Source organism: Camelus bactrianus, chromosome 12 (assembly GCF_048773025.1).
Source record: "Camelus bactrianus isolate YW-2024 breed Bactrian camel chromosome 12, ASM4877302v1, whole genome shotgun sequence".
Taxonomy (NCBI): Eukaryota; Metazoa; Chordata; class Mammalia; order Artiodactyla; family Camelidae; genus Camelus; species Camelus bactrianus.
The window spans coordinates 35277538-35304204 of NC_133550.1; the positions used below are offsets into that span (position 1 = coordinate 35277538).

Genomic DNA, 26667 nt, shown 5'->3' on the forward strand with positions numbered 1-26667 from the left:
GAGGAAGGGATAAATTGGGAGTTTGAGATTTTCAGATACTAGCTAATACATATAAAATAGATAAACAGTAAGTTCATACTATATAGCACAGGGAACTATGTTCAATATCTTGTAGTAACTTATGGTGAAAAAGAATATGAAAACGAATATATGTATGCTCCTATATGACTGACACATTATGCTGTACACCAGAAATTGACACAACATTGTAAACTGACTATACTTCAATAAAAAATATATATATACACATATACATACATATATACATATATATATAGAGAGAGAGAGAGAGAGAGAGAGAAATCCATAACTTCAAGTCCTCTCTTATAACTGTCCCCTTCTCTCCTCTCCATTTCTCTCCAGAAATAAGCAGGTCATATTTGCAGGCTTCTTCAAACTTTACTATGACATTTTCCCAGGGAAAAAATCCTTCCACAGTAGGTTTATCAACAGTATTAAACTAGAGGCTCACTTTACACATACTGGTGCTTATGTCCATCCGTAAGAGAATATTTCCTTCCCTCTGTCCTTTCTTCCACGTTTAGGCATTAAATGCAGGAGATGTAATCGTGAACAAGTGAGACACAGTGGCCCCACCAGGTGTGGTAAGGGATTTAGACAAATGAATGGGAAATCAGTGTTAGGTGACACTGTGACGACAGGAAACATGAAGGCAGGAAGTAAGTACAAGGGGCATCCAACCAGCCTTGGCGGGTCTGGAAGTTTCTAAGTGATGTTTAAGCGGTGAAGTGAAGGAGGGTAAAGTAAGAAGAACAGCACCTCCCAACTCCTGCTACATCCTCTGAAGACTCCCAACTCTTCTTGCTTAACTTCCCCTTTGAGCTTCATTGATTTCAAAGGCTGTCATCCTCAGCAGTGTTTTGTTTAATCATTAAGGAGACCTGGCACTTCCAGAACTTCAAAAATTGTTTTTGCTGATGATTCAGGTAAATGGAAACTACTACAAATTGCTGTTTAAAGACACTTGCTCCATTTGACCTCCGGGCTCAGGATTAAAATAAAAAATGTCACGTTCCTCTCCTCTTCCAATACACACGCACCACAATCTGGCCTCTTCCATGGCCGTTTACTGGATTCCCCAGCACCTAGCACAACGCAATGGATCACTGAAGGGATCTACAGGACACCACTTTGTACTGCAGTTTCAGGGCTGTGTGAGAGAAATTTAAATTTATTCATTTATTCCTCTTGGAACTTCTCGCATATGAAACATGTTCACTCGAAGGACAATTATTTATTTTAAATGTTTTTTAAAATGGAGGCTCTAGGGCCACTTGGGGAACAAATACTGTTACTTAATGGCAAAACTTTATAGTTTCCTGGAAGCAGTGAAATAAATTCCACAATGAGAAGAACATTTTAAAAAACAATAAAATTAAAGCTATTCTCAAATTATGAATGCTTCATATGTGCAATTTCTCACATGAATCAAGTGATTCGAATGTATTAAGAACACCCAAAAAAGCAAACGGAGAACTTGATATATATGTTTAAATTTTAATGCTTGAGAAAATACAAGTTAAAATTTGATACAAACACTGCTGGCACAAGAAAACATACACAAATTTGGATTCAGATAGAGTCAGTATGTAAACCTAGATGTAAGAATGTATCATAAACAATACGTTACTGAAACCTTTTAAAGAAGTAATAGATTTTTAAGTCAGACAGAGACAGACTGCAGAAGGAATAGTAATTTTTTTTTCTCAAAAAATTTCCCTTAACTAAACTCAGTGTGGAGAGGAAAGTTAGAGATCATCTAATTTACCAAGGCATTTTGAAGATATAAGCCTGAAAGACAACACTGTAAGTCCAAACAATGTAAAAATAATCAGCATTTCATTTTCCTCTGAAGATTAATTTGGTATGCTTGTCATGTTAACAAATTATAGCAATGAAAAATAAAAACTTACTCCATTCTTTCCTGAAAGCAGACATTATTTCTTCTTCCAGATATTTCAGTAATTGAAGCTCAATATTCATTTTATTAAGTATTAAAAAGAAACTTTAAAAATCTCACACTATTATTAAGAAGAAATGAAAACTTCCTTCCAACTTCAACAATGTATTTTTAAAATTGTGAAAACTGGATATACCAGCTCTTTAACAGCATTTCAAAATATATTGAATAAAGTATCTCTCAGCCATTGTTTATTTTAAAAAAATACTTTATGTTGGAAGAGAAAGCTATATAGAAATAAAAATTCATCCAATGTGAATATAATTGGAGAATTTCCCTGATCATGAATATAGGATAAAATGAGTATTTCAAAAATATTCTCACCATATCAAAGTGTAAAATCAAAACAGAATAACAGGAATTGGAAATTCGTACTATCAGTAGCCTGATGAAGAATAGGGCTACTTATAAATTAACTTCCAATTTTCAAAAAAAAACAATTCCTGGAATTTGTGTCAGATGATACTTTGATTCCTGATTACTCTCAACACAAAAGTTACTGTTTACAGTTTTGTGAAATCTACTTGGAATCAGTTACATCCATTTACCTTTTTTTTTTTTTAAGTTGTAGAATTTACTGATAACAGAAGTATTGTTTGGTCTTACAAAGGAATAAACTCCTTCTTGAAATTAAAATTCTTCCTCTTTAAAGATACATTAAATATTTCTTGTCACTAAAAATGTAAAACTTCCAGTACTTCTTGAACATTGACTCACCTTCCAAAGATGTAAATATTACCTCAATGCCCAGATCAACAGTGGAACTAAACTAAGTATTTAGGTACTGTCTCTCTCTTTTTTGCTGTTGTTATTTTTGGAGGGGGGGAGTAATTTGGTTTCTTTATGTATTTTTTAATTAATTTTTTATTTTATTTTTTTAGTGGAGGTACCTAGGATTGAACCCAGGACCTTGTGCATGCTAAGCATGCACTCTACCACAAAGCTATACCCTCCTCTGGGACTGTCTCTTTTAAGAAGAGAAGCATCAATTATTTCAAAAACTAGCCTGCATATAGCTTTGATTTTAACTGTATTCCTCAGACAAAAGATCACTTAGTTTTATACAAAGGTTTCTTGTTTTATAATCTATCAACATTAGTAGTCAGCTTAAGATGCTTATTCTATGATTACACATTTGTGTGAACCATTATTTTTCTTTAGAAAACACTTTTAGTTTGAAATAGAGAAATACAAACCTTAATAGTGAATATAACAACCTGTGATAACTGATAATACTGTAAAGTTATTAAACATATCCCTAAAACTTTTGAGAGTACATTAATCATTTTAAAATAGTTACAATCTCTTAAAAAACAAATTATTTACAAGTATCATCTTAGATTGATGAGGTCTATGTAGTCATTACATGATCTGGGTAAGTTCCTTGGAGAATCTGCCTACAGAACAGAAAACGATGCATATATACTATCCATTTGCCATTGGAAAACTGAAGCATGACTTTATTAAAGAAAGTTAACATAATTGGGAGAATCTAATTAAAATTGGTATTGTGCTCACTAAAGAAAAATTACAACCACATGATAGAATTTTTATATAGCAGCGCTTTAAGATTCTTTAATATCACACCTTAATTTTGAGATGGTTAAAACATAATTTTGATGTTAAACAGCATTATTTTAGTGTAAAAACTGGTATCTTCACTCACAGAAAATTACATTATTTTAAAAATATTTCTAATATGCTAAAAACTACCAAATCATTTCCGTTTTCACATTGCACAATGTCCATCTAAAATACAAGGTATACATTCTTATAAATAATATGAAAAATATTTTTTACAAATTTCAATTTATATGTCAATACCTTAATTGGTTTTACTTTTTTACCAAAAATATTGGTAACAAAATATTACCAATGTTAATGTGAGTCAGTTAAAAAAATCAGTTCCTTCTAATTTGGAAAGCTTAAAAAAAAATTTAGTAACAGTCCAACCAAAGCCAGAGCAACAGCAAGCTAATCAGCAGCAGCAGCCGTCGGTACCTGGTACTGTCCCATCAGGCTACCCTGGTCAGGAAACTGAATTAGGTGCCTTTTGTAAGACAAGTGCTGAACCGTTGCTTTTAAACTAAAATGCAGTAACTTACATTAAGAGCACCTCTGTTACTATTAGCAGGTAACAACCTCCATATTTAATACATATTCAAAACATAGCAACTATAGTTATAACTCTAGTAGTGTTATTTAACTTTATATTTCCCTTCATGGACAGACATTAACAGACAATAAATGTCTATCATTAATGACAGCCTCGTGGTAATTTCACAACCGTCTGCCTAAAAGGGGACCTTCTGGTGAATTCTGATGAGCCCTCTCATCACCCCAACCTCTACCCTCATCTTACTGTATTTAATGTCTGAACCCAAATGGATAAACACAATTAGGAGAAACTTAAGATGTGAAGCTAACACATTCCCTCTCTTTCTTTCCTCTGTTTTCTTAAAATGACATGTTATATTTATTTTCTAGGTTTCTTACTTCCAGTCATAACAAAATAATGGTCATCTTCCTTTTTCTTTGCAGGAGATTTTTTATCTCCACTAACTGCCTCCTTGCCAGAGGAAGGTGGTTTCCTGGTTGAGGCTGGGGCTTTGTCACTTTTTGGAGGCCCTTTGGCTGAGTCCTGGCTCCTGGTGGCAGTCTGTGTTGACTTTGGGTCTGGTTGTGTTCTGGCAGAAGACTGGGGAACACTCATGATGGACAGTGGGGTGCGGCCAGGGGACCTGGAGGCGCTGGTTCCTGTCTTCTGGGATGTGCTTTTATTCTGAGGCTGCTTTTTGGCAACTGAAACAGTATTTTTATCTTTCGATTTCTGTGCAGCTTTTGTAGGAGCAACTGAGGCTACAGAAAGTGGCTGGTTTAAATTCCAGGCTGACTTAGGTTTCGGGGCTGGCATTGCCCCCGCTTGCGGGGCTCTGTCACATGGCTCAGACCGTGTTTCCGGACCCGTGGTCGTGGTTTTGGAACCGGATGCCATCACTTTTGGAGGGGACCAGATAGAAGGAGAGGGGTTAGGCCTTACATGTAGATTTGCCTTAGGTGGCTTTGGACACTTTGATGATGAATTTAAACATGCAGCTGAGTGACACGTTGCATTATCCCTGGAAGATACATGACTGTGTTTCAAATGCTTTGGTTCAGTTTTTCCTGAACGCTTATCTGGCAAAAGTGTAGACTCATGCATCTCTCTTGACTCCTTGGCTGGAACAAACTTGGCCTTAGGAGTTTTGGGTGATAGGACACATTTTCTTAATGACTCAGACACACAAGGTGCAGTTCTTGATAAAGCTGGTGAAGCAGGGCTTTTACCTACGGGCTTTAGACAAGCAGGTGAAGATGTCACATTGTTTGAAGGAGCCTGTGGTTTCTTTGTTATGCCTTTTGAAGATTTGAGTTTAAGGTGAGAAGATGCAGCTGGAGAATTTGGAAGTTTAGAACGGACTGACCTGGAGGCTAGATCACCTCCTTTCAGGGAAGATGCTGGCAGCAACACAGCTGGTGAACATACCTGCTTCTCTTTGCTCCTTGGAAGACCAATGGGTGTGCCAGGTTTTGAATCCTGTTTCTGAAACATGCTAACTGCTGACAAAGGATTCATTTCAGGAGGCTGAGGTGTTCTGGCACACGAATCAGGCACACTTTCATTAGACACTCCTTTCTGAAATGCTAGAATTTTCTGTTCTAGTGTAGCAAACTGTAATATTCGACAGGGATCATACTTAAGCAAAAATCCTTGAAGAGTATCCCAGCCTCCACCGACACGGACCATGACATGTTTTCCATGAAGCATCTTTCCCCCAAAAGAAAGTAAAAAATAAAGCTGTAAAACTGTAAGGTGTAGTTACAATTCATTAGCACTCACAATTTGTGATGCCTGTGACCTGTGAATTCAGTTCAGTGTGTTTGCTAACAGCTTCACTAGAAATCGACAGTCTCTTTCTTATGTTATTAAAATAATAAATTTAATTCATACTGAATCATGCAACTAACAATAGAGAGTCCTCCATTACTAACATACAAAACTGTAAGGACAATATTGTTCAATAAAGAATTGAATATTGAAGGAAGATAGGAGAGAAGAGAAGGAAGGAGAGGGAGAGGAGAAATGGGACTTACAGAAAAAAGTCTCATAATAAAGAAAAAAATGACAGCAGAAAGAAAAAAATGACCAAAACTCATACTTTAGAATTTAATAAATCACGTTCATATATATCATATCAATTTTATGTTCAAAAATTTTGATACAACTTATTACTAGTTTTTCTTTGCAGATGAGAAAATTATGGTTCTCAGAGACTAAGGAAACTGTCCCAAATCACACAGCTTGGCCCAGCCCTAAACACACCAGGCTGCTCCAACCCAAATGGCGCTTTTGTGCAGATAAGACACATCCTGGGTCTACCAGCACAGCCCGAGCTGGACTTCAGGCCCCTATTCATTCAGTAAGCAAATTTGCACAATTGTATGAGGTTCCTCTGCAAATTTTAACTCTAATCCCACAATCTATGCACCATCACTGTATCATACTGCCTTTAAGAAAAGAAAGCTAATTAAAAGATGGAACATGCACATTTGTGTTTCTGTGTGAGTTCAGGAGGTGTGAGAAGGTAATGATAATATATGAAATGAAAGAAAATAAGGGTAGTGAAATATTTTTCATACTTTTATATTATATTCTTAAATTGGGAATAAAACAGCTCTTGCATCAGAAGTGGGCAGAATTCTGAACAGGTAAAACTTCCATCTCATCAGCAAATGATTAATCAACTGCAAATTGCAGATGGGACAAAGGAAGAAAATGAACATGTATGCTGGCATACTGATGCTGTGTCAAGGAAAAAAAAAAGGCTTTATTCTTAAGACCCAAAGTATATATTATCATAAAGTGCAATGTTTCTATTTATTTTTCTTCTTACCGATTGATATTTAATTTTATTAGATGCATTTGGTTTGCCTTTTTCTTCTTATGATGCAAAATTATTCCATTTTAGAAATCTGAGAAATGGAATAAGTTACCTGAGGTATACGGATTCTTTTTCCCCCCAATTATATTCAATGCCTAAATAGCCTTACTATCCTGTAGTTAGTTGTTTGCTATATTAAAGGTGTTTACCTAAACTCATTGTATATATACTCTTGAAAGTAAGTATTCCATATTTTCCCTAAAGAGTGAAGTTCTTCCATTAATAACATCCTCTATTCCAATTTTTTAAAAAGTAAAAGGAGAGCGAAAGAAGTTTGGTAAAGCAATAAATTCAATTCCAAAATGAGATCTCAATGTAAGTAGGATGTAATGGTGACTTACTCTTATAAAGAGTATTTTATCTCCTAGTCGGTACCGTCCTTCAGATAAGTACTCGATAGAAAATCGATGAGAACAACTACAAGGAGGGTCTTCTGCAATATGTTTAACCTAAAATGAAAAATAAAAGACAAAATTTAGTGCTTGTGACAAAAACTATTTTGTTTAATGTTAAAATGCAAGGTTATTTGATAGCTGGTAAAAGCAAACTCAAAGATAAAAATTTAAAGACAGTGCAACTATTTATTACCTCTTCTCTTTTACTTGTTGACAAATATTCAGATTGGACAGTAGCTAATCTAATAAAAGCTATCAGTGATGAAGTCTTGAGTCAGTTTCTCTCTGCCCAAGTGCAATCAAGCTGACTACTCACAGTAGTACACTCACTGACCACTAGAGGAGGCCTGTGCATGTGTACAAGAGTGAAGTCAATTCAAAACACATTCATTAAGGCACAGGAAACGTGTGAGTTCATTATTAAGCCTGAATTGTTTCAAGACCGGATTAATATATCTGTCAAACCAAAGGTCGGCCAGTCAGATAAAGTTTAACCAGGAATTTTCACTTGCCCCTTACCGTTATGCTAAAGTAATACAGATTTGTTCCAAATTTACTGTTAAAACAGAGACATTTATATCTAGTCGCCCCAGACCGGGTAAATTCAAATAATTTCAATTCAAGAGGCTTTTTTCTAAAAGTGCCACTTTGTTTCAATAGTCTATTAAGGAGATGAAAGTTGAGGGGAAAATTCTACCTCTATTCCTCAAGGGGCTTACAGAATTTTTAACTGTAGTAAATATCCAAAACATGGTAAAAACTGGAATAAATACAAAAATTCAGGAATTCTATATTTAAAACTATGGAAATTAAAATAAACCGATTAAATGAAAATATTTGCTGAGATAGGTTTGATTTGAAAAAAGAAGTCACATATCAGCCACTACAGAAAATACTTTGTTTTCCTAAAATCACATTTTTGAAAAAGCAAGGCCATATATATTTCTTTCAACTACTTGTCACACAGAGTATATCTGAACAAATTCATTTAATTGAATTTAGGGATGATGGATAAAGAAAGTCTCTTCAGATATACCCAGTTTATTTAGCTGAACATTAATAGAAATTTATGATTTTCTTAATTATCTAACCCAAAATTAATGCACACATGTAGATTCACCTGGGCCTGATCAGAAGGGTCTGGATTTATCTCCCTATATCATTCATTTAGCAAAATAACATGATCATAAATAGAACTGACATTCAATCAAGTTTATCTTGTTTACCTCCTGGGTATATGTGCACACTACACACACATTCATACACACACACATACACACACCACATGCAAAAAGTGGCTAAAAATAATCTGAACCTGGGTAAGGAATTTACAATTATTTAAAACATTTACACATTAGTTAACAAAGTAATTGGAAAGCAGATATATATTTCAGTCATTATTTTCCATCCATTACAGTTTCTTAAGTACACAGAACTACAGTTGTATACTTAATAGTACTCTAAATAATGAATCAGATAATAATTGTTCCTTACTTAAACATGACTCTAAGATCTCTGTAGATCATGTATGTAGAGGTGGACATTGAATATATTTATATAGCACAGATATATTTAAAGAAATGTGTTCCTTTTAGTTCTCATAACAAGAATGCAGACATGAAAAGTCACTTATTTTCTTTGTTTAAAATATACAAGAACCACTTATATTCAGCAGTACAAATCAGCACTAACCCACCATCTAAGGAAAGTGGTGAGGCTAAAAGAAGAGCTGTAAATAAAAAATGTTCTCTTCTGGCTTATCTATTGCATAATTAACATTACAACACTAAAGGAAATAGCTGAAGAAATTAAAATCATTTGTAAAGGCACTACTATCAATTATTTTCATTCTCCTTGTTCTGATACACACTTTTCACAAAATAAACATTTTTCTTGTTGCTACATGGTCTTCATAATGATTACATAAAATTATTATTCTGTTAAGATAATGACTCCTACTTTACCTAGCCACTGCCCTATTTGGGATTATTTAGATTGCTTCCAATTTTTCACCCTTATAAATAATAATGCAATAAACACTTTCATTCATGCTACCTTTTTCTCTCTTCAAATACAATTAAAAAAAAAAAGAGGAGGAAAGGTATAGCTCAAGTGGTAGAGCACATGCTCAGCACCCAAGAGGTCAGGGGTTCAATCTCCAATACTTCTTCCAAGTGAAAATCAATGAAGAAACTTAATTACTCCCCCCTCATAAAAACAAACAAGCCAAAAAAAAAAAAAAGAGGAACATTTTCGTGGCTGTTGATATCCATTCGTCAAGGCTGTTTTTCAGAAGTTTACATCGTTTTCCACTGCAAACAGCAATCTCTGAGTAGAGTTCTACCAGAATTTATCAGCACCAAGTTTCATAATTTTAAAAAATGTTGTTGATGTGACAAATCATATATCTGATTTCCTTGATTATCAGCAAATTTCAACATTGTATTTTCTTCTTATGTGAACAGTCAGTTACCTACTGGAAATGTTTTCCTTATCAAACTGTATATGGTCCTTATATAATAGGAAAATTAACATATTGTATTTCCTATTTAATAAAAAATGTTTTCCTTTTTATTTAATTACCATTATTTTAGGTTATATGAGATTTAAAATCAAGTTTTTACCTACTACATTATCACTGCATTGCATACTGATATTCATAGGCATCATATAAATCAGTAATATAATGCAGTAATATAATATTCAGGCCTGATAAAGAGTTGTTCAGGCTGACATTTTCTTAACCTGTCTTGCAAGGCTATCCACATGTTTTACTGTGGACTTTTATCATATTAAACAAAACAATCAAAACAACAGTTTATTAGTAATGACTTATTTATTATTTCTTGAATAATTTTGTACATTAAGCACTTTCATAAAATACTACAATGCAAAAAAAGACTCAATTCTAAGCAACAGTCTAAGCAGAAAAAAATGTTTTGAGGCTCAGTTCACCTCCATCACTTATCATACTGCAGTCACGGCAGAAGACACACAGCCTAAGCAACTGTAATCCTATTAACTTCTACCTAATGATGTACTGGTAAAGTTTTGAAGACTTTTCATTTGAGACCCATCATCTAGCAAGTCTGCAAATACTCTGTCAGGGGGAACAGTCAGAAAAATCCCATCAATTTGCTCTCACAACTTTTCCTCTTCCTATATTCCTCAATTATCAGTGTACCATTGACTTGAAACCTTGGAAATTCTCCTAGATTTTTTCCCCTCCCTATTAGAATTAGTATTCCTGTCAATTCTCTTAAATATGTCTTACATTACATTTGTTTCTTTTGCTCCTTACCTACTGTTGCTGCTCAAGTTCAGGTTCCCAGCATCCTTTGCCTGGATTATATAACCTCTACAAGACCAGAGTAATCCTTGTGATTTACAAATCAGATTACAGCACTATCAAATTTAAAAAGGAACCAGTGAATTCTTTGGCCTACAGAACACTTCATGATGGGTTCCAGTCTATTTGCCCCACTCATCCTCAAGTACACTCCCATTCCTCATCACACACAGGCAACAGCAAGTCACCTTTAACATACGACGCTCTGAACCCACCAGAGAATGGAAATCAGTACTGGTGTATATTCTGAATAAGAACATTTTCTTTTAAACATAGCATCGCCTGTGGCAAACTATGAGACTGAGGCATCACAGTTGAAAGATAGTATAGCAAGTACTTACAGCTTCATGCAGCTCTTCATGCTGACAGCACGATTTTGGAATGCTGATGGAATCTTCAAGTCCAGAAGTATTAAGTAAGGTCTCCTCTAGCTCAATTTCTTTCTCAAGTTTTACTAATACTGGGGGCTCAACCCCATATCTGAAAACCAATTATGAAATCTCATCAAGCAAGTGAAGTCTGACCCAAGCACTTCCCTGCATATCACAATAGGTTATACTTTATTTTAAAATAAAGTCCGTCTGACTCTCTTCTACCAGTTATTTCACTGGGACATCTGGAAATCATTTTTAATGTCCCACAGATTGCCAAAAATTCATATTATCATCTTTACATCACAGCATATATATTTGGGTTACTGGATGCTCCTAGTATTCAATCAAGGATCCTAAAAGGTGCCTTCAAATAAGCAGCTTGTGAGTGAAGATGGTTCTGAGCTAGGTACGGAGGATACCAAGCCTCGGCCTTATTACTACATCCTCTTTGTGTTCAAAGGACTTGCCTCGCCTTGAACTGCTAAAAGACTGCATACTCTTACTCTGCTCTTAATTAAAAAATTTAAGTATCCACTTTTACAGTGTAATATTAAATGAAGACAAGATATATTGAGCAAGTAAATGTTAACACATGACATGGCTCACATGAACAGAACAAAGTTAATAAAGAAACAAAAAGAAAGAAAAAATTGTAAATTAAGTTACTTCATTTCAATCAAAAATTATTTTCACTTATTAAAAAGTGTTCTAGCTAAAATAAAGTAGCCTAAAAACTGTTTATGACATTGAAATTCTGAAATATTGTGGAATACATACCTTGACACAATTCGACCAATTTCAAGAAGACAAAGATACACCTGTCTTGGATCTTTGTGCAAAACTGTGAAAAAATAAGACCACATATTTTAAGGGGCAAATTAAACAGGCAAATATATTTCTGGCATGGAAGAAGTAAAATAAAAGAATGATTAATACAGTAAGTTTACTTGTTTGGAGCCTTAGAAAAGATTTTTGTTTTCTCTACATATTATCATCTTCCTTAAATTAAAAAAGAAACAAAACTGTATAACAAGAAGACGAAAACCTACCATGGATGACCATTATATGCATAGTGTTTTAGGTCTAAAAAACTAAGGGCTTAGTACTATTACATTAATATTTCAGATCTCTCAACAGGAGATTCTATTTGAAGAGATGTATCACCTCAATTTTATTCTAAACAATCTTTAGCATAGGACTATGTGTGACTAGCCTTCTTAAACTCTTCCAAATGTAGGAGGGAGCACTTCCTAACTTATTCTATGAGGCCTATATTACCCTGATACCAAAGTCAGACAAAGACATCACAAGAAAACTAAAGACAAATATCCTTAATGAATATAGATGTACAAAATTCTCAATGAAATACTAAATCCAGCAGCAAGTAAGATTTAGCCGAGTAATGCAAAGTTGGTTCAATAAATGAAAATCAATCAATACACTATATTGAAAGTATAAATGAAAAGAATTATCTCAGTAGACACAGAAAAAGCTTTTGATAAAACCAAACATCCTTTCATGACAAAAAGGACTCAACAAACTAGAAATAGAATGGAACTTTAAAAATATGAAAATAGGCATCTCTGAAAAACTCACAGCTAACATCTTTATCAATGGTAAAAGACTGAATGTCTTCCTTCTAAGGCTAGGGAAAATAAGGATGTCCACTCTTACAACTTCTATTCAGCATTGTACTGGAGGTTTAGCCAGGGTGTTTACATAAGAAAAACAAATAAAAAGCATCCCAGGAATGGAAAAAAGGAAAACTATCTCTATTCACAGATAACATGGTCCTTTGCTTAGAAAACTCTAAAGAGTCTATAAAAAAAACTAATAGGGCTAATTAGCAAGTTCACTAAAGTTGCAGGATACAAGATTAATAAATATACAGAAATCACTGCACTTTGTAGATTACAATCTGAAAACAATCTAAAATATAATTAAGAAAATAATTACATTTACAACAGCTTCAAGAAGAATAAAATACTTAGGAATAAATTTACCAAAGAATTATAAGACTTGTATCCTGAAAACTATAAAATATTGTTAAAAGGTATTAAATTACATATAAATAAGTGGAAAGACATTCTATGCTCATGGATTGGAAGACATAATATTGTTATTATAATACTCTCCAAGCTGACTTACAGATTCAGTACATTTCCAGTCAAAATCCCAACAGCCTTTTTTTTTTTCCAGAAATGGACAAGCTGATGATAAAATTCATATGGAATTGAAAGAGACATAGAATATCTAAAATAAGAACAAAGTTGGAAGACTCATACTTCCCAATTTCAAAACTTACTACAAAGCTACAGTAATAAAGACAGTGTTTACTGGCATAAGGACAGACATACAGACCAATGCACTAGATTGAATGTCCAGAAATAAACCCACATGCTTATGTTCAATTGAATTTCAACAAGTGTGGCAAGACAACTCAAAGGGGGAAGAACAGTCTTTTCAATAAATGCTGCTAAGATAACTGGATATCTCCATACAAAAGGAAAAATTTAGACTCCTTCTTCACATCATATACAAAAAATTACTCAAAACTCAAGGACCTAAATCTAAAAGCTAAAACTGTAAAGCTCTTAGGAGGAAACATTGGTGAAATTCTGTGTGATCTTGGATTAAGCAATGGTTTTTTAGATATGACATCAAAAGCATAAGCAAAGAAAAGATAAACTGAACTTCATCAAAATTAAAAACTTTTATGCATCAAAGGACACTATCAAGAAAGAAAAGACAATCCAAAGATCAGGATAAAATATTTGCAAATCATATATCCAATGGCCTAGAATCCAGAATATAACTCTTAACAAGTCTACAAAAAAAGACAATTGACCCCTCCTAAAAAATGAGCAGATTTGAATAGCATCTCTCCAAAGACGATATGCAAATGGCCAATAAGCCCATGAAAAAAAGCTCAACAATATTAGTCATTATGGAAATTCAAATCAAAACCACAATGAGATAGCACTTCACACCCACTAGGATGGTTAATCGGTTGGCCCTTGAACAACATGGGTTTGAACTATATGGGTCCACTTAACACACGGATTTTTTTCAATAAATACAGACTACAGTATTACAAGATCTGCAGTTGGTTGAATCTGTGGATGCAGAACCATGGATACACAGGGCTGACTGTAAAGTTGTATGCAGATTTTCCACTGTAGGGGTTGGGGGTTCACTGCCCCTAGTCCCTGCATTGTTCAAGGGTCAATTGTACTTTTAAAAAATAACAAGTGTTGGCAAAGATATAAAGAAACTGGAACCTTTGTGCATTGCTGGTGGGAATGTAAAATGGTGTGGCCACTGTGAAAACAGTCTGGTAGTTCCTCAGATAAACACAGAATTATCATATGACCCAATAATTCCACTCCTAAGTATATCCCTGAATTAAAAACATGTGTTCACTCAAAAACTAGTACATAAACATTCATAGCAGCATAATTCATAATAATAATATTATTAAATAATAAAAGTAAGAACAATCAAAATGTCCATCAGCTGATAATGGATTAAAAAAATTGGTATACTCATACAAAAAAATACCATTCATCCATAAAAAGGAATGGAGTACTGTCAGATGCTACAGCATAAATGAACCATAATGTGAACTGAAACTAGCCAGACACAAAAGCCACATATTGTATGCTTCTATTTATATGAAAAGTACGCCAATCATAGGAAGAGAAAGTAGACTGGTGGTCGCCAGAGAATGGTAACTTGGTCCAATTGCAAGTAGGTACAGGTTTTCTTTTAGGAGTGATGGAAATTCTGGAATTAATAAGTGGTGATATCTGCACAACAAAGTGAATATACTAAAAACCACTGAAGTGTACATTTTGAAAAGACAAATTTTATGTATGTGAAACATATCTCAATTTTTCAAAATGCTACAACTAAAAAGAAATCTAATATGCTTAATGATCAGCACACCTGGATTAAAGCAGGGTACAAATTGGTGGGTAAAACAGCAATCCATTATTTTTAATTCTATACTGGATGGGAATCTCTAGAGGCATACTAAACAGGTAATAGTGGGAATAGCTACCCTGTTTGCAGACAACAGGGTGTGCATGGTCAGTAGAAATATTTAAAACAACAGTAACTTGAAACAATAATAAAACCAACTAACAGTTGGTTTGCTTTTTATTACCACCACGAACCAGCAATTCTGAGCAATGCCAGTGATAAAATACTTGTCTCTATCAGAGCAGACTACTACTTCCACGACCCCCGCACTTAGTATGCTACTGCTCCTAACAAAAAGTTATAAATTCTGTGTGTGGTGGTGTGTGTGTGTGTGTGTGTGTGTCTCTGTGTGTGTGTGTGTGTGTCTCTGTGTGTGTGTGTGTGTGTGTGTGTCTCTGTGTGTGTGTGTGTGTGTGTGTGTCTGTGTGTCTGTGTGTCTGTGTGTCTGTGTGTATATACATAAATACTTCGAGGAAACTTCGATGGTTTTCACTTTGGTCACTGCACAGATGCTTCTGTTGACTTAAAGTGAGAAAATACATCAGTAATTCTTTAGTAGAGTATGATCTTTTAAAACATTAAGTCAAAAACATTACTCCACTTAGATAACCAAGTTGGCAGCTGCTGTTTATGAGGTAAATCTAAGCACTGTGAGCATACAACATTTGGCCTTCTGTTATTTCTGTAATTACCTAAAGACAAATTACTCTACCAAGTAATTCTTGATGAAAACATTAATTAGTTAAGCATTATTAGTCCAGAACCTTCCGGTAGCCAACTCATTTAGGAAGTAAAATATGTCTAGGCCACTCTAGATATTTAGGATCTGTAACTATAAATGAAAAGCTTAATCATATATTTAATTCAGAATCTGATTCTCCAATTGTTTCACGTGTATTTCGAGTATAAATTTTTCTAGGGAAATGAGATGTGGCATTTGAGCCCTTATTTGGAGAAAAATATTCTACTGAGTTATATGAAAAATATCCTAATAAGCATTAAACACAACAACAATAACACTTACCTAAACCTTCAGATTCAAAGAGGTAAGTCTCATCCACTCCAATGTGCCTGCACCAGTGAAGGAAGTTCGCAGTGTTGTCTCTAGCAAAGAATGAACCTGACGCAGCATCTTTCTTACAGGGCACTTTTCTCATTGGAAAATTCTGGAAAAGACAAAAGACTAATTTCATACATGCATCAAGGATATTTTCATTAGATGTCCATTTTAACATTATTAAATAAATAGTCACTGCATCGAATGTTAACAAAAAAGTGCACAATACAGGGGGAAAGGCAGGCATCTTTGAAAATATTTTATTTTGCTTTTTTTATGTATATTCCAGAAAATGACTCCTAGGAAAACAATCTGGTCAAAATTAGAAGTAGGATCATGCATCTCTAACCTCTTTATTTTTAAAATAACACAAGAGTCTTAATTAAAATGAAAAATGACAGTCTAATAATTCCAAAGCGTATCTTTATAGGATGTCTCTCCATACATAGTTCAATACAAACACAAAATTACTGCTATGTTAAAGGTTTACAAACACACTTATTTTTGTTTACTTCCTTATTTGCAGATTCATAAATATGGTTGTGAGTTTCTTGAGGAGACTTTAAAATAAGGAAGTAGTAGCCCATTCTTAATTCAAGTTCTTTGAAAACTGACAATCTAAGTTTTACAGAATCCTTTTTTTTTTTTAATATTTGGACAAGAGTATTCAGATAATCATGCTGAGGCTGAGGGGTTTTTAGTTTTAAATTTTCACTTGAATAAGAAATTCACGCATATGATTTTTTTAAATGCACTAACACAGTGAAGTATAAGTCTTTCTCCCCCCTTTATCCCTCAGTTCCTCTCTCTTCCTAGAGATAACCACTGTTACCAGTTCCTTATATTTCCTTCCTGTTGCTATTATTTCCCAGAATTAAAATAGCTTTGTGAGTTTTTCTAATTGTATACAGAAAAAAAATCCAACACAGCCAAATACAAAGATAGTTAGTATCAAATGAAATCTTCTCATCCACATTTTATTAAGACATCTCTATACACAAGTATACCTGTACCTACAGAATGCCACAAGAACACACTATTCTGAACTCTGATTTCTGTGTGCATGTATGCATACACACTTAATGACAGGTTGCAAGCAACTTTTGGGGTAAAAAAAAAACATTAAAATAGTCATTTTTAATGAATAGATAATATTCTACTGTTAGGTACCATAATTAATTTTAAACAACTTCTCTACTGATGAGCATTTAGGTTATTCTTAATTTTTTTTGCACAATCATTTTTGTAAGTTTGTGGTTATTTTCTTAGAATAAATTCCTCAAAGTAGAATTATGTTATGTATTAAAGTTTCTGCTTTATTTTCAATGTGATATATATTACCCACTGTCCCCCAGAAAGATGGTACTATTATACTTCCACCAGCACTATGTTAATGTTCAGACCCTGAGAACACCCACAGACCTAAGGGCCTACAAGTGAAAACATCCATATTTGATGAAAAGAGAGGAGACTTTATCTACTTCAAATCATAACTTCAGGGTCAATGAAGGAAAACTGTCCTAAAAAAGAACTATTTATTCAACTAATATTTACAGAATTTACCACCAAGACAATATATAAAGAAGAAGAGGAAGAAGATGATAGCTCCTAACTGTGTACCAGGAACCATCACAAGCTCTTTTCTCATTCATCTCTCACAACAAGTCTATATTGTTCTCAGTGAGAGCTAGCTACTAGATACTTACTAGGCACCAGGCACTAATCCATCTATATATTATCCCATTTGATTCTGCTGAATCCTTGAAAATATATCCTACAAGGTAAATGTTAGTTTCTCCATTTTGCAAGTGAGAATATTTTTCCAGATGCTCAAAATCATTAAGTAAACTACCCAAGGTCTTACAGAATAGTTTGGGTGGAAGTTTATAACCTTGCAGAGATGATAAGAAACGTACATAAATCAGTATGTACCAAGGTATAAAATCACTACTGTCAAACATTTTCTTACCCTTGGTTCTTCAGAGTTGCATGTTTTCACCATGTTTTGAAGAACATTAATCAGCTGGCATAATAGTACTCCATTATCAAGTTCTTCCAATAATCTCTCTGCCTTAATTTCAATACCTAAAAACATATTTCAGACCTAAGATTCTTCTAGAAACAGTAAATTCAAACAATATGGTTAAAGTTGAATTAAATATAATCAGATTATAACTGAAACACTAGACAAATATTAGATCAGACTCCAAGTATTTATTCTTAGAGGATACACTTAGAACAGCAGATGTCAAATTAAGTGAAAGATAACTGGAAAAAAAAAAAACTTAAATACAGAAAAAATAAAATATCTACTTTATTTCATTTAAAAAACACCGAAGTGTTTTTTATATTTCAGTGTTCGCTATTAAGGTTAAGTTTTGACTCACAGCATATTACTACTGCTTGCACACAGAAAAAGATTCTCTATAAAAAAGATGGACTTTGTTGCAATTTAGAAATTAGAGATAACAACATAATAAGCACTCAGGAAACACCAACTTTTCACCTCTAAAATTCCTTCTTTAGAAGCATTGTCATTATAAATAAACTTTAAAAAACTATCCAAATCTTTAAACTAATATAAGGTAGAGTATTTACTGTGTTTTTAATGATCTTGAAAGGCCACAGATAAGCTTTATACATATATATTCCTTTTCATGAAAACCTTGGAATGCTACATGAAATTCTGCTTTTAAAAGAGAATTTTTTTTCTGGGGAAAGAGTTCAGAGCACTCATATCCTCTAAGTGAGTAAAGAAATATGATGTCATACATTGTCCAACCTGATTCTTCCTCCTAGGTTTCATATGCCTCTGCCCCTCAATGTCTCACAAACAGTAATCATTTTAACTACAGTATATATTCCATCAAAATCTTGTGCCACAAGATTAAGGGGAAAAAATCAGCAAAATATAGATCCCCAGTTAGACCTATACACATAAAAAAACCCACTAACAATGAAAATGTTGATTATTCACAGCTTTTACTACTGACTTCATCTGTTAAGCCTCAGACTAGCTTACTATTCAAGCCCCGAGGGTCAGGTGAATCAGAATATCTTCCCAACTAGAATGTAAGCTTGGTGAGAAAAGGGACATCAAATATTTCATTCATTAGAGGGTCCCCAGCCTTTGGAACAATCATTCCGTGTCAAAGAGTAAGAATCTAAATAAACATTACTGAATAACAGAATACAATTTTGAGTCACTTTGCAAGCCTTACCTAATAAACCAGATAACCAGATTGACAGATCCTCTTGCATGGGCAACAGGGTGGCTTCGTGCCTCACAGCTATCCACTCGTCATACTGACAAACATCAGCCAAACCTGGCCCATGTCTAGGGGTCAGCGGACTCCGTGGACTTAGAGGCAGGTCTTCTCCAAACCATACCTAGAGAAAACACCAACCAACTGAATGGATGTGACCTTGTTAAAAGTCAGCATGCCCAACATTTACATTTAAGTCATGAATTATAGACCATATATTTAATATACACACATACAAAACTGCAGCAGAAAAGTAATAAACTAAAAGCAAACTATTAGCCTAGATAATTGAAACTTTTTCCATATTTAATTTAGTGATAAATGTAAGTAAATGCCTAATTAATAAATGAATTCTACTATCGAACCAAGAAGATAAAAGTCAACAAATAATATTTTTCCTTCACTTGGAAAGTTAGCTGCGTAAGTTTAACAAGTTGCTTAACCAGAGTCTCAGTATCCTGGCTGTAAAATGAGTTAATGATACCTGCCTTACAAGATACATCTTTGGAGCATCTAGCATTGGGCCTGGTAACATTTATTGAATAATGGATAAATGAGTGAATGAATGCATAAATGGCATTTTGTAAACTTTAAAACATATTATCAGTGTTATCTGAAAAAACTAAATAATCTGGTCTGTCACATGATTTTGCATGGCCCACAAGCTAAGAATGCTTTTTACATTTTAAAACAGTAGTTATATAAGTACCTTCATAATTGCTTCAATTTTGCCTACTGACTCACAAAACCAAAAATATTTACTAACTGGTCAATCTCTGGTTTAGAATAAAAATTAACATAAATGTGCTATCAACCAACACTTACAAAATTTTGAAATACAATTAAATACACTTTTAATATAAGATTATTTAGAGAAAAGACTGTATCAAATCTCAATTAAGGAAGAAGTATTAGAGACCAAATGAAGTGACGAAGGGGTTCCCACAGGAGGGGAGCTTGAAATGGAGGATCAGAGCTTGAGTGAGGTGGGCATCCATACATGGGGACAGCCCTGTGCAGTGTCAGACCCTGAGTAGGACAAGGAGGGTGTCCACTGGGGCTAATGGGGGGAACGTCCCAGTACATGGTGTCAGAGCCCAAGTGAGCTGAGAAAGGCATCAGCTCACAGAGGGGTGGCAGCAACAACAGGAGACTGGTTACATACACAGGCATTTATCAGATGGGAGCCAGGTTTCTCACTGCCAAAGAAGAGACATACAACTATGGAATGAGAGGAAAACGAGAATGAACCCTATGGTGCTGGGCTGGAGTATCTTTTACCAGAAAGCAAAGAAGTGCTCAAAGAATGATGGGGACATGCAAAAGGACACAGAAGTCGGCTTGAAGGGACTTGTACTGGCTAAATTAAGAACAATTTAAGCATCAAAATAATGATATAAATGGATTATAACACATGAATAAAATAAACTGGAATTTCCATGAGGAAAAAGATTTTTATACAGTTTCAAAGTATTTCCCACAAAATACTCATTACAAAGAGAAAAAAAGAGTAATTTTACAGTAAAGAAACTCGTCAGGCAGCAACTTAACCAAGTGACATAGGTGAACATGGTTGATAATGGAACAAATCAAAATCATATGCCACCTGATAGGATGCAGTGAGACAACGCAGCATCCCTCTGTGATACTCCTACCAAGATGAATAACCTGAATCTAATCATAGAGAAGAATATCAGGCAAATCTAAACTGAGGGGCACTCTAAAAGATAATCAGTCTGTAATATTCAAAAGTGTCAAGGTCCATAAAGAAAGCAAAGATGAAGATACTGCTCTAGATTGATAAAGACTAAGAAACGGGACAACTAAACTCAACAGGTGATTCTGAACTGGACATTACTGAGACAACTGGCAATATTTGAATATGGTCTAAGTCTTAGATGGTAGTACTGTACTAATGTTAATATCCTTATTCTGATCACTTCACTGTGGTTGTGCAGGAAGAAGTTCTTGTATGCGAGAAATGTACCAAAGTATCAGAGGTATGGGGCATTAGATTGGCAACTTACTCTTAAATTGTCCAGCAAACAAGTATCTCTGTTTTATACTTAACAACTACTGTGCAGGTTTGTGATAACTTTAAAATAAAAATTTTAAAGCTTTTTTTTTAAAAAAAAAAAAGAGGCATAAGTATAGGTAATATGAAGTGAATCTAGTTCTTTCTTGATTTTTAAATGTAGATAACTTAATTTGAGGTTTCTTTGAGGCAAGTCTTACTGTACCAAATCAAAAGCCACAACAACACCATCGTTAATCCAGACAAACCTGGAGATGGGAAAAAAGCTGCTTCCAATCTCCTGTGATGAGAAATAAACATGTTTTTTAAAAATCTCAAAGGGAAAGAAAAAAAATGAATATATACCACAAGAGGCAAGCTGGAGTAATAAAACTTAATAAAAGTCACCAAAGACAAAGAGGAACATAGTTATTTGAGCAGCATTATTTCAGGTATAAATTGGGGAATGAATTCCTAAATATACGAGGATCCTATAAAGTTGTATGAAAAAGACAAGATGTTTATTTCCCTGAATTCTCTTAGAATTATTTCAAAAGGAGAACAGCAAAGATTTACTATCTAAGTCTTCCCTTTATAAGCTTTGTTTCTGTTTGTAATCCCAGTCTTCCCTTTGTTTCTGTTTGTAATCCCAGGACTCAGTATGAGACCTAGCACATGGGATGCAGTCAAAAATATTTGTTGAATAGTTGAGGAATAGGTATTAGTAAATGACTCTTTGTACCATCAAAATCAAGATGCATCTTACAATCAATGGTATTTTACAGTCAATAGAATGTTATTTGTCCTTTGCCCATTTGGCTGAGCCTACAAAAGGCAGAGAAGATGCAAATGTTTGACAAAAAAAATGTGAATTCATTAGAAAGGTGGTTTTGAGAAAATCCTGTGTGAAAATGTAGAAGCTAATATTAACAAAAGTCATTCTCATTTCTTGCCACGTTAGGGAGAAGAGTACTTGGATTTTCCTATAGTTGCAAGCAGAAGACCACAAAAACCTGGGCTAGTCAGTAACATATTAATGTTGTTAAAAGTTAGATGTTAACAACAAAACCTGCATGTATAAAGATTGTTCTCAAACATGCTGAAAGCTGTCATACTGTAGAGATTCATAACCACAGGTAGTCTATAGATGAACTTGAGTCAGTATATAAACTTACCGTACATTTAAACAAAATTTTATGCCTGTGGACAAACGGGCCTTTTCTCAAGACAGTTCGTAGCTTTTGTCAGATTCTCAAAGGGGACTATGACCCAAAAGAGATTAGGAACTATAGTTCATTGGTTTTTAGGCTGTATGCTTATTTACTAATCAGAATCAGGGATATAAAAAGGGGCAAGGAAGATCTTAATGTATTAAATTAATAAGAAACCAACTGAAAACAACTAAGTACTGGCTGTCTCCTCTCTTCAAGGCACTTATGAATAATGAAGCCTAATTAGCAAAGAGGTGAAAACCCTAGAAAGTTCTCACATTCACCAGGGAGAGAAGCAAAAACTTCATAAGAGACGTCAAGAGTGCACTCGAAGAAGACTCAATAGAGCTGCACCTGTGGAATCTAGATGAGAGAAGGGTTCATGGAACTAGAAGACAAAACTATGGGAAAAAAATCAATCAGTTAAGAAAATATTAATGGCCATTAGGATAGAAATGAGAAAAACACGGTAAATGTGGCAATGATATAAAACACTCTGTAAGGAATCAAGAAAATATAATCAACATGAAACGACATTTCTGAGACCTGGATAAAAAGAGACTAATAGAAGTAATCAGATAAAACGTGGTTTTGAGAAATAAAGGAGTTCTGAGCATACTCAGTGTGGATTTGAGAGGACCCACGGGGGAAGAATAAGACCTTCTGGGAGACTGCCATGGACTCCCAGTCCCAAAAGGAGAACAGTATGAAAGTGGTCTTTGTTAGTAGAGTAGGAGATACAGCTGCATAGCATAGTGGGGAGAAGACAGTATCACACTGAGTTGTTCTTAACCATTTGATAAATAAGCTATCCTCTCTAGGCTATTATTATCCACTGTTATCTTGATAAGACTTCTTTCTTAGTTAGAAAAAAACAGTAAAAAGACTTTCATGACACAGGAATAATCTCCAGTTTTACATCTGGATTATGGTGTTGAACCAATGACACAACCAAACTTCTGAAGTGCCTCCTATGTAACGTGTTATTTCATGGATTCCTCACAACCACCCTGAAAAACAAGTGCTATGATCTTCACCCAGAAGCAAGGAAGTGGAGACTCAGACAGCTAAGATAACTTGCCAGAATCTCACAATCAGAGTGGCAGAACTAAAATCAGAAACAAAATCTGATTGACTCGAAAGTTCTCACTTTCCAAGGCAAGTTTTATTATCAGCTGTTTGCATCTTCTAGGTAGACCTTCAATGTGATTTTTATCTTTAAGATCAAAAATTCAATCATGCTCCACTTATATCAAAAGAAAGAAAGGATGTAAGAATAACTGCCAACTCTGGAAATCATTCAAATGTAAGATTATTCTGGTTTCTCTGATTATTTCCATCTTGCCTCCCCTCACCCCAAACACAAACTAACCAAAAACCATTCTTTAAAGTTTTAATGTCAGGTTATTTACAGACATTACAAGGCACATGTACAGTTATCTAAAATTAAAAATCTGTATTCGTTTTCAAAGAAAGCTCTTTTAACTACAAATACATACTAGATAGTAACAAGAAGAAAATCACAAAATATTCCAATTCTTTTCCCAGGATAGTAAAAATAAGATGAACCCACCAATCCTAAGGTATTTTTGATTCTTACAAACATTCAATATAAATGAAAGCTTAAAATTAAAAACTTTTCAGAATTAGACAAAATGTAGTATTCCTGTTATTATAATTTGATGCTTAACAAAGGTACAATAAACACATTGTGCAGTAATTTTAGTATTTTACTACTTATTATAATCTTATTATATTAATCTCAATGTAAATATATACTTTTCCAAGAAAACCACTTACTTGAATTGCAGGCTGCATGGTCATCTATATTGAAATGAAATTGCTGTTCTGAAAATAGAACAAAACATTAATATGCAGACAACAGTAGTTTTCCTAGTTCCTAAATCCTCAAATTACAAAGAATCTGCTTTACTCTCCTACTTGACTGAAAACCTAAAACTTTTTCTTCTAGTTAAAATAATGTGACTATAGGAGAATTCAATAATACTCCTAGCTCCTGACTTCATAAAAGTACTCCTCATTGGAAAGAGGAAAACCTGCAATACACTTTAAAATGTAGTTTCTGGCACTAATATCAGAGTAATTCTTGAAGCATCTGACTAGAAAAATAAAATTAACAATAAAACTTAGCTCATATAAAAGTGTCCCAGAATTTCTCCCTATAAACACAATGCAAATATAATGTAAATCAAATATCACAGCAACTTAACTGAAAGTTAAGTATGTCTTAACTGATCTTTAGAAAGAGATCATACAAGTTCATCTGAACTTTGTATAAATTCACAAGCTTAACCACATAAGCTGCTTCCACCTGATAATAAGGTAATAAACATGAACTTTAACTATGAAACAATACTCAGTGCTTTTCTATAATAATTTTTCATAAGTTATCTTCTCCATGAGGCACTAAAGACAAAAAAAACCCAGCAATTTTAATTTTAAAGTACTATTCTTGAAATTTGCAAGAAAAAAACCCCAATTTTAATTAAGTTACATTAGTACAATTCCTTAATGTAGTTATAGAGGAAAAAGAATGAAGAGCTTAAAAACACCCAGAATAGACTATAAGACCTAGGACTTCAGATTACTTACAGTAGCATAATATTCTAGTCTATTTTTTATTGTAAAGCACAATTAAAACATTGTAAGAAAAAATATAAAATGGTTTATAAGGCTATAATGCTATCAATTTCCAAAGAAAAGTTTATTTTCTCCTCTAAGTTATACAAACATACCTCATGCACAGGGCCAACTACACACTCCACTTTGCTCTCAGGAACAGTTTTTCTGGTACCAGTGCTGAAGAGGGGTAACCCTAACTGAAAAGAAAAGTCTGATATTACATCTCACATTGTCTTTGCAAGAAGGCAAAGGACAGCAGAACTCCCTTCCTGATGTCATTTTTCCTTCTCTCTACCCTCGCAAAAGGCCAAACTACAACTGAGCATTACTAATGAACTTGTTATGCTTCCCACGAGCTAATTCAGTGGGGAATACATTTTCCTTTAGCATAAATAATCCTTTGTCCCCAACAAAGATCCACAGTAAGAAGCTTCTGAGACCATTTTTTTAAAATGCAGCAAAGAAGCTGCTCCCATTAAAATAAGAAGACCCACATAATCAGACAAGAGCTTTAACAGTTGGAGCTGCCAACCCAAAACAAAAGAAGGCCTAAATTATAAGGAGTGTGCAAATCAAGAACAGTGACACATTCACAAAGAAACTAACACAGGAATGTTTAGTAGTTGCACTTTTTATGGAAAATTCAGCAAAATTAGTTTTATAAAAGAAATGAAGAATTTGTGCACAACCTTCAGTCATAGAACTTTAGCAGAAGAATCTTATATACATATATTTATCTTATAAATATATATATATATATTTCCACATTATTCTTCTTACGTAATGGAAAGAACTGCCTTTAAGGTGACAAAACTATAGCCATCCAGATTACCTTTAAAAACAAATTATTTAATAAGTGGTACTCAGGTAAGATACTCATGTATCTTTATATGAGAAAAACTGTCATGCACACAAATATATGCTTTTATTGGAAAACATTTATAAACTGGTGAGACTGTATTAGTGAATCATCAGTTAATTCCTGAATATTCATTGTGTCCCAGATACTAAGAGCCAGTTATTGGTATTTTCTAGTCTTTCACTATTCTCTTTCTAAACCATTTTTGGGTCTCAGGCATTTAATTCCAATAGCAGCTTCTTTTCCATAGTTAGCCCAGTCCCCAGTCTGCATCACAATTGCAATTCTTGCCTCTTCCTCATTTTATTACCTACTTTTTCCTCTTATCTGTCTTTCCCTAAAAGTCTCAGTCTCTACACTTTTCCCCCCACATAAACCAATTATACTGAATCAGCAATTCTTCATTTCTGAAGCTGCATCCTAGTTAGCAATGTTTTGGTTTTGTTTTGTTTTTGTCTTTCTGTCTTTCTGTCTTTCTGAGAAGACTACTTTAATTCTTTGCCATTTTGAGGAGGTCTTTTCCCTTAGATTTAGGGGAAAAAAGAGCTCTCA

General features: G+C 34.1%; 1 protein-coding gene across 2 annotated transcripts in view; it reads right to left on the reverse strand.

Annotated features, from left to right (window-relative positions):
• Positions 1–2: 2 nt before the first annotated feature.
• The window catches only part of GAS2L3 (growth arrest specific 2 like 3), a 34717-nt gene continuing 8052 nt past the window's right edge, over positions 3–26667 (reverse strand). For both annotated transcript variants that reach the window (XM_010962780.3, XM_074375231.1), the window contains exons 2-10: positions 25370–25453; positions 24414–24461; positions 19344–19512; positions 18092–18207; positions 16090–16231; positions 11859–11922; positions 11049–11187; positions 7305–7412; positions 3–5789 (exon numbers count right to left, since the gene is read on the reverse strand). In XM_010962780.3, the coding sequence (XP_010961082.1) occupies positions 4458–5789; positions 7305–7412; positions 11049–11187; positions 11859–11922; positions 16090–16231; positions 18092–18207; positions 19344–19512; positions 24414–24437 (2094 nt within the window). In that variant the 5' untranslated portion in view covers positions 24438–24461; positions 25370–25453 and the 3' untranslated portion in view covers positions 3–4457. The remainder of the gene's footprint in view (positions 5790–7304; positions 7413–11048; positions 11188–11858; positions 11923–16089; positions 16232–18091; positions 18208–19343; positions 19513–24413; positions 24462–25369; positions 25454–26667) is intronic.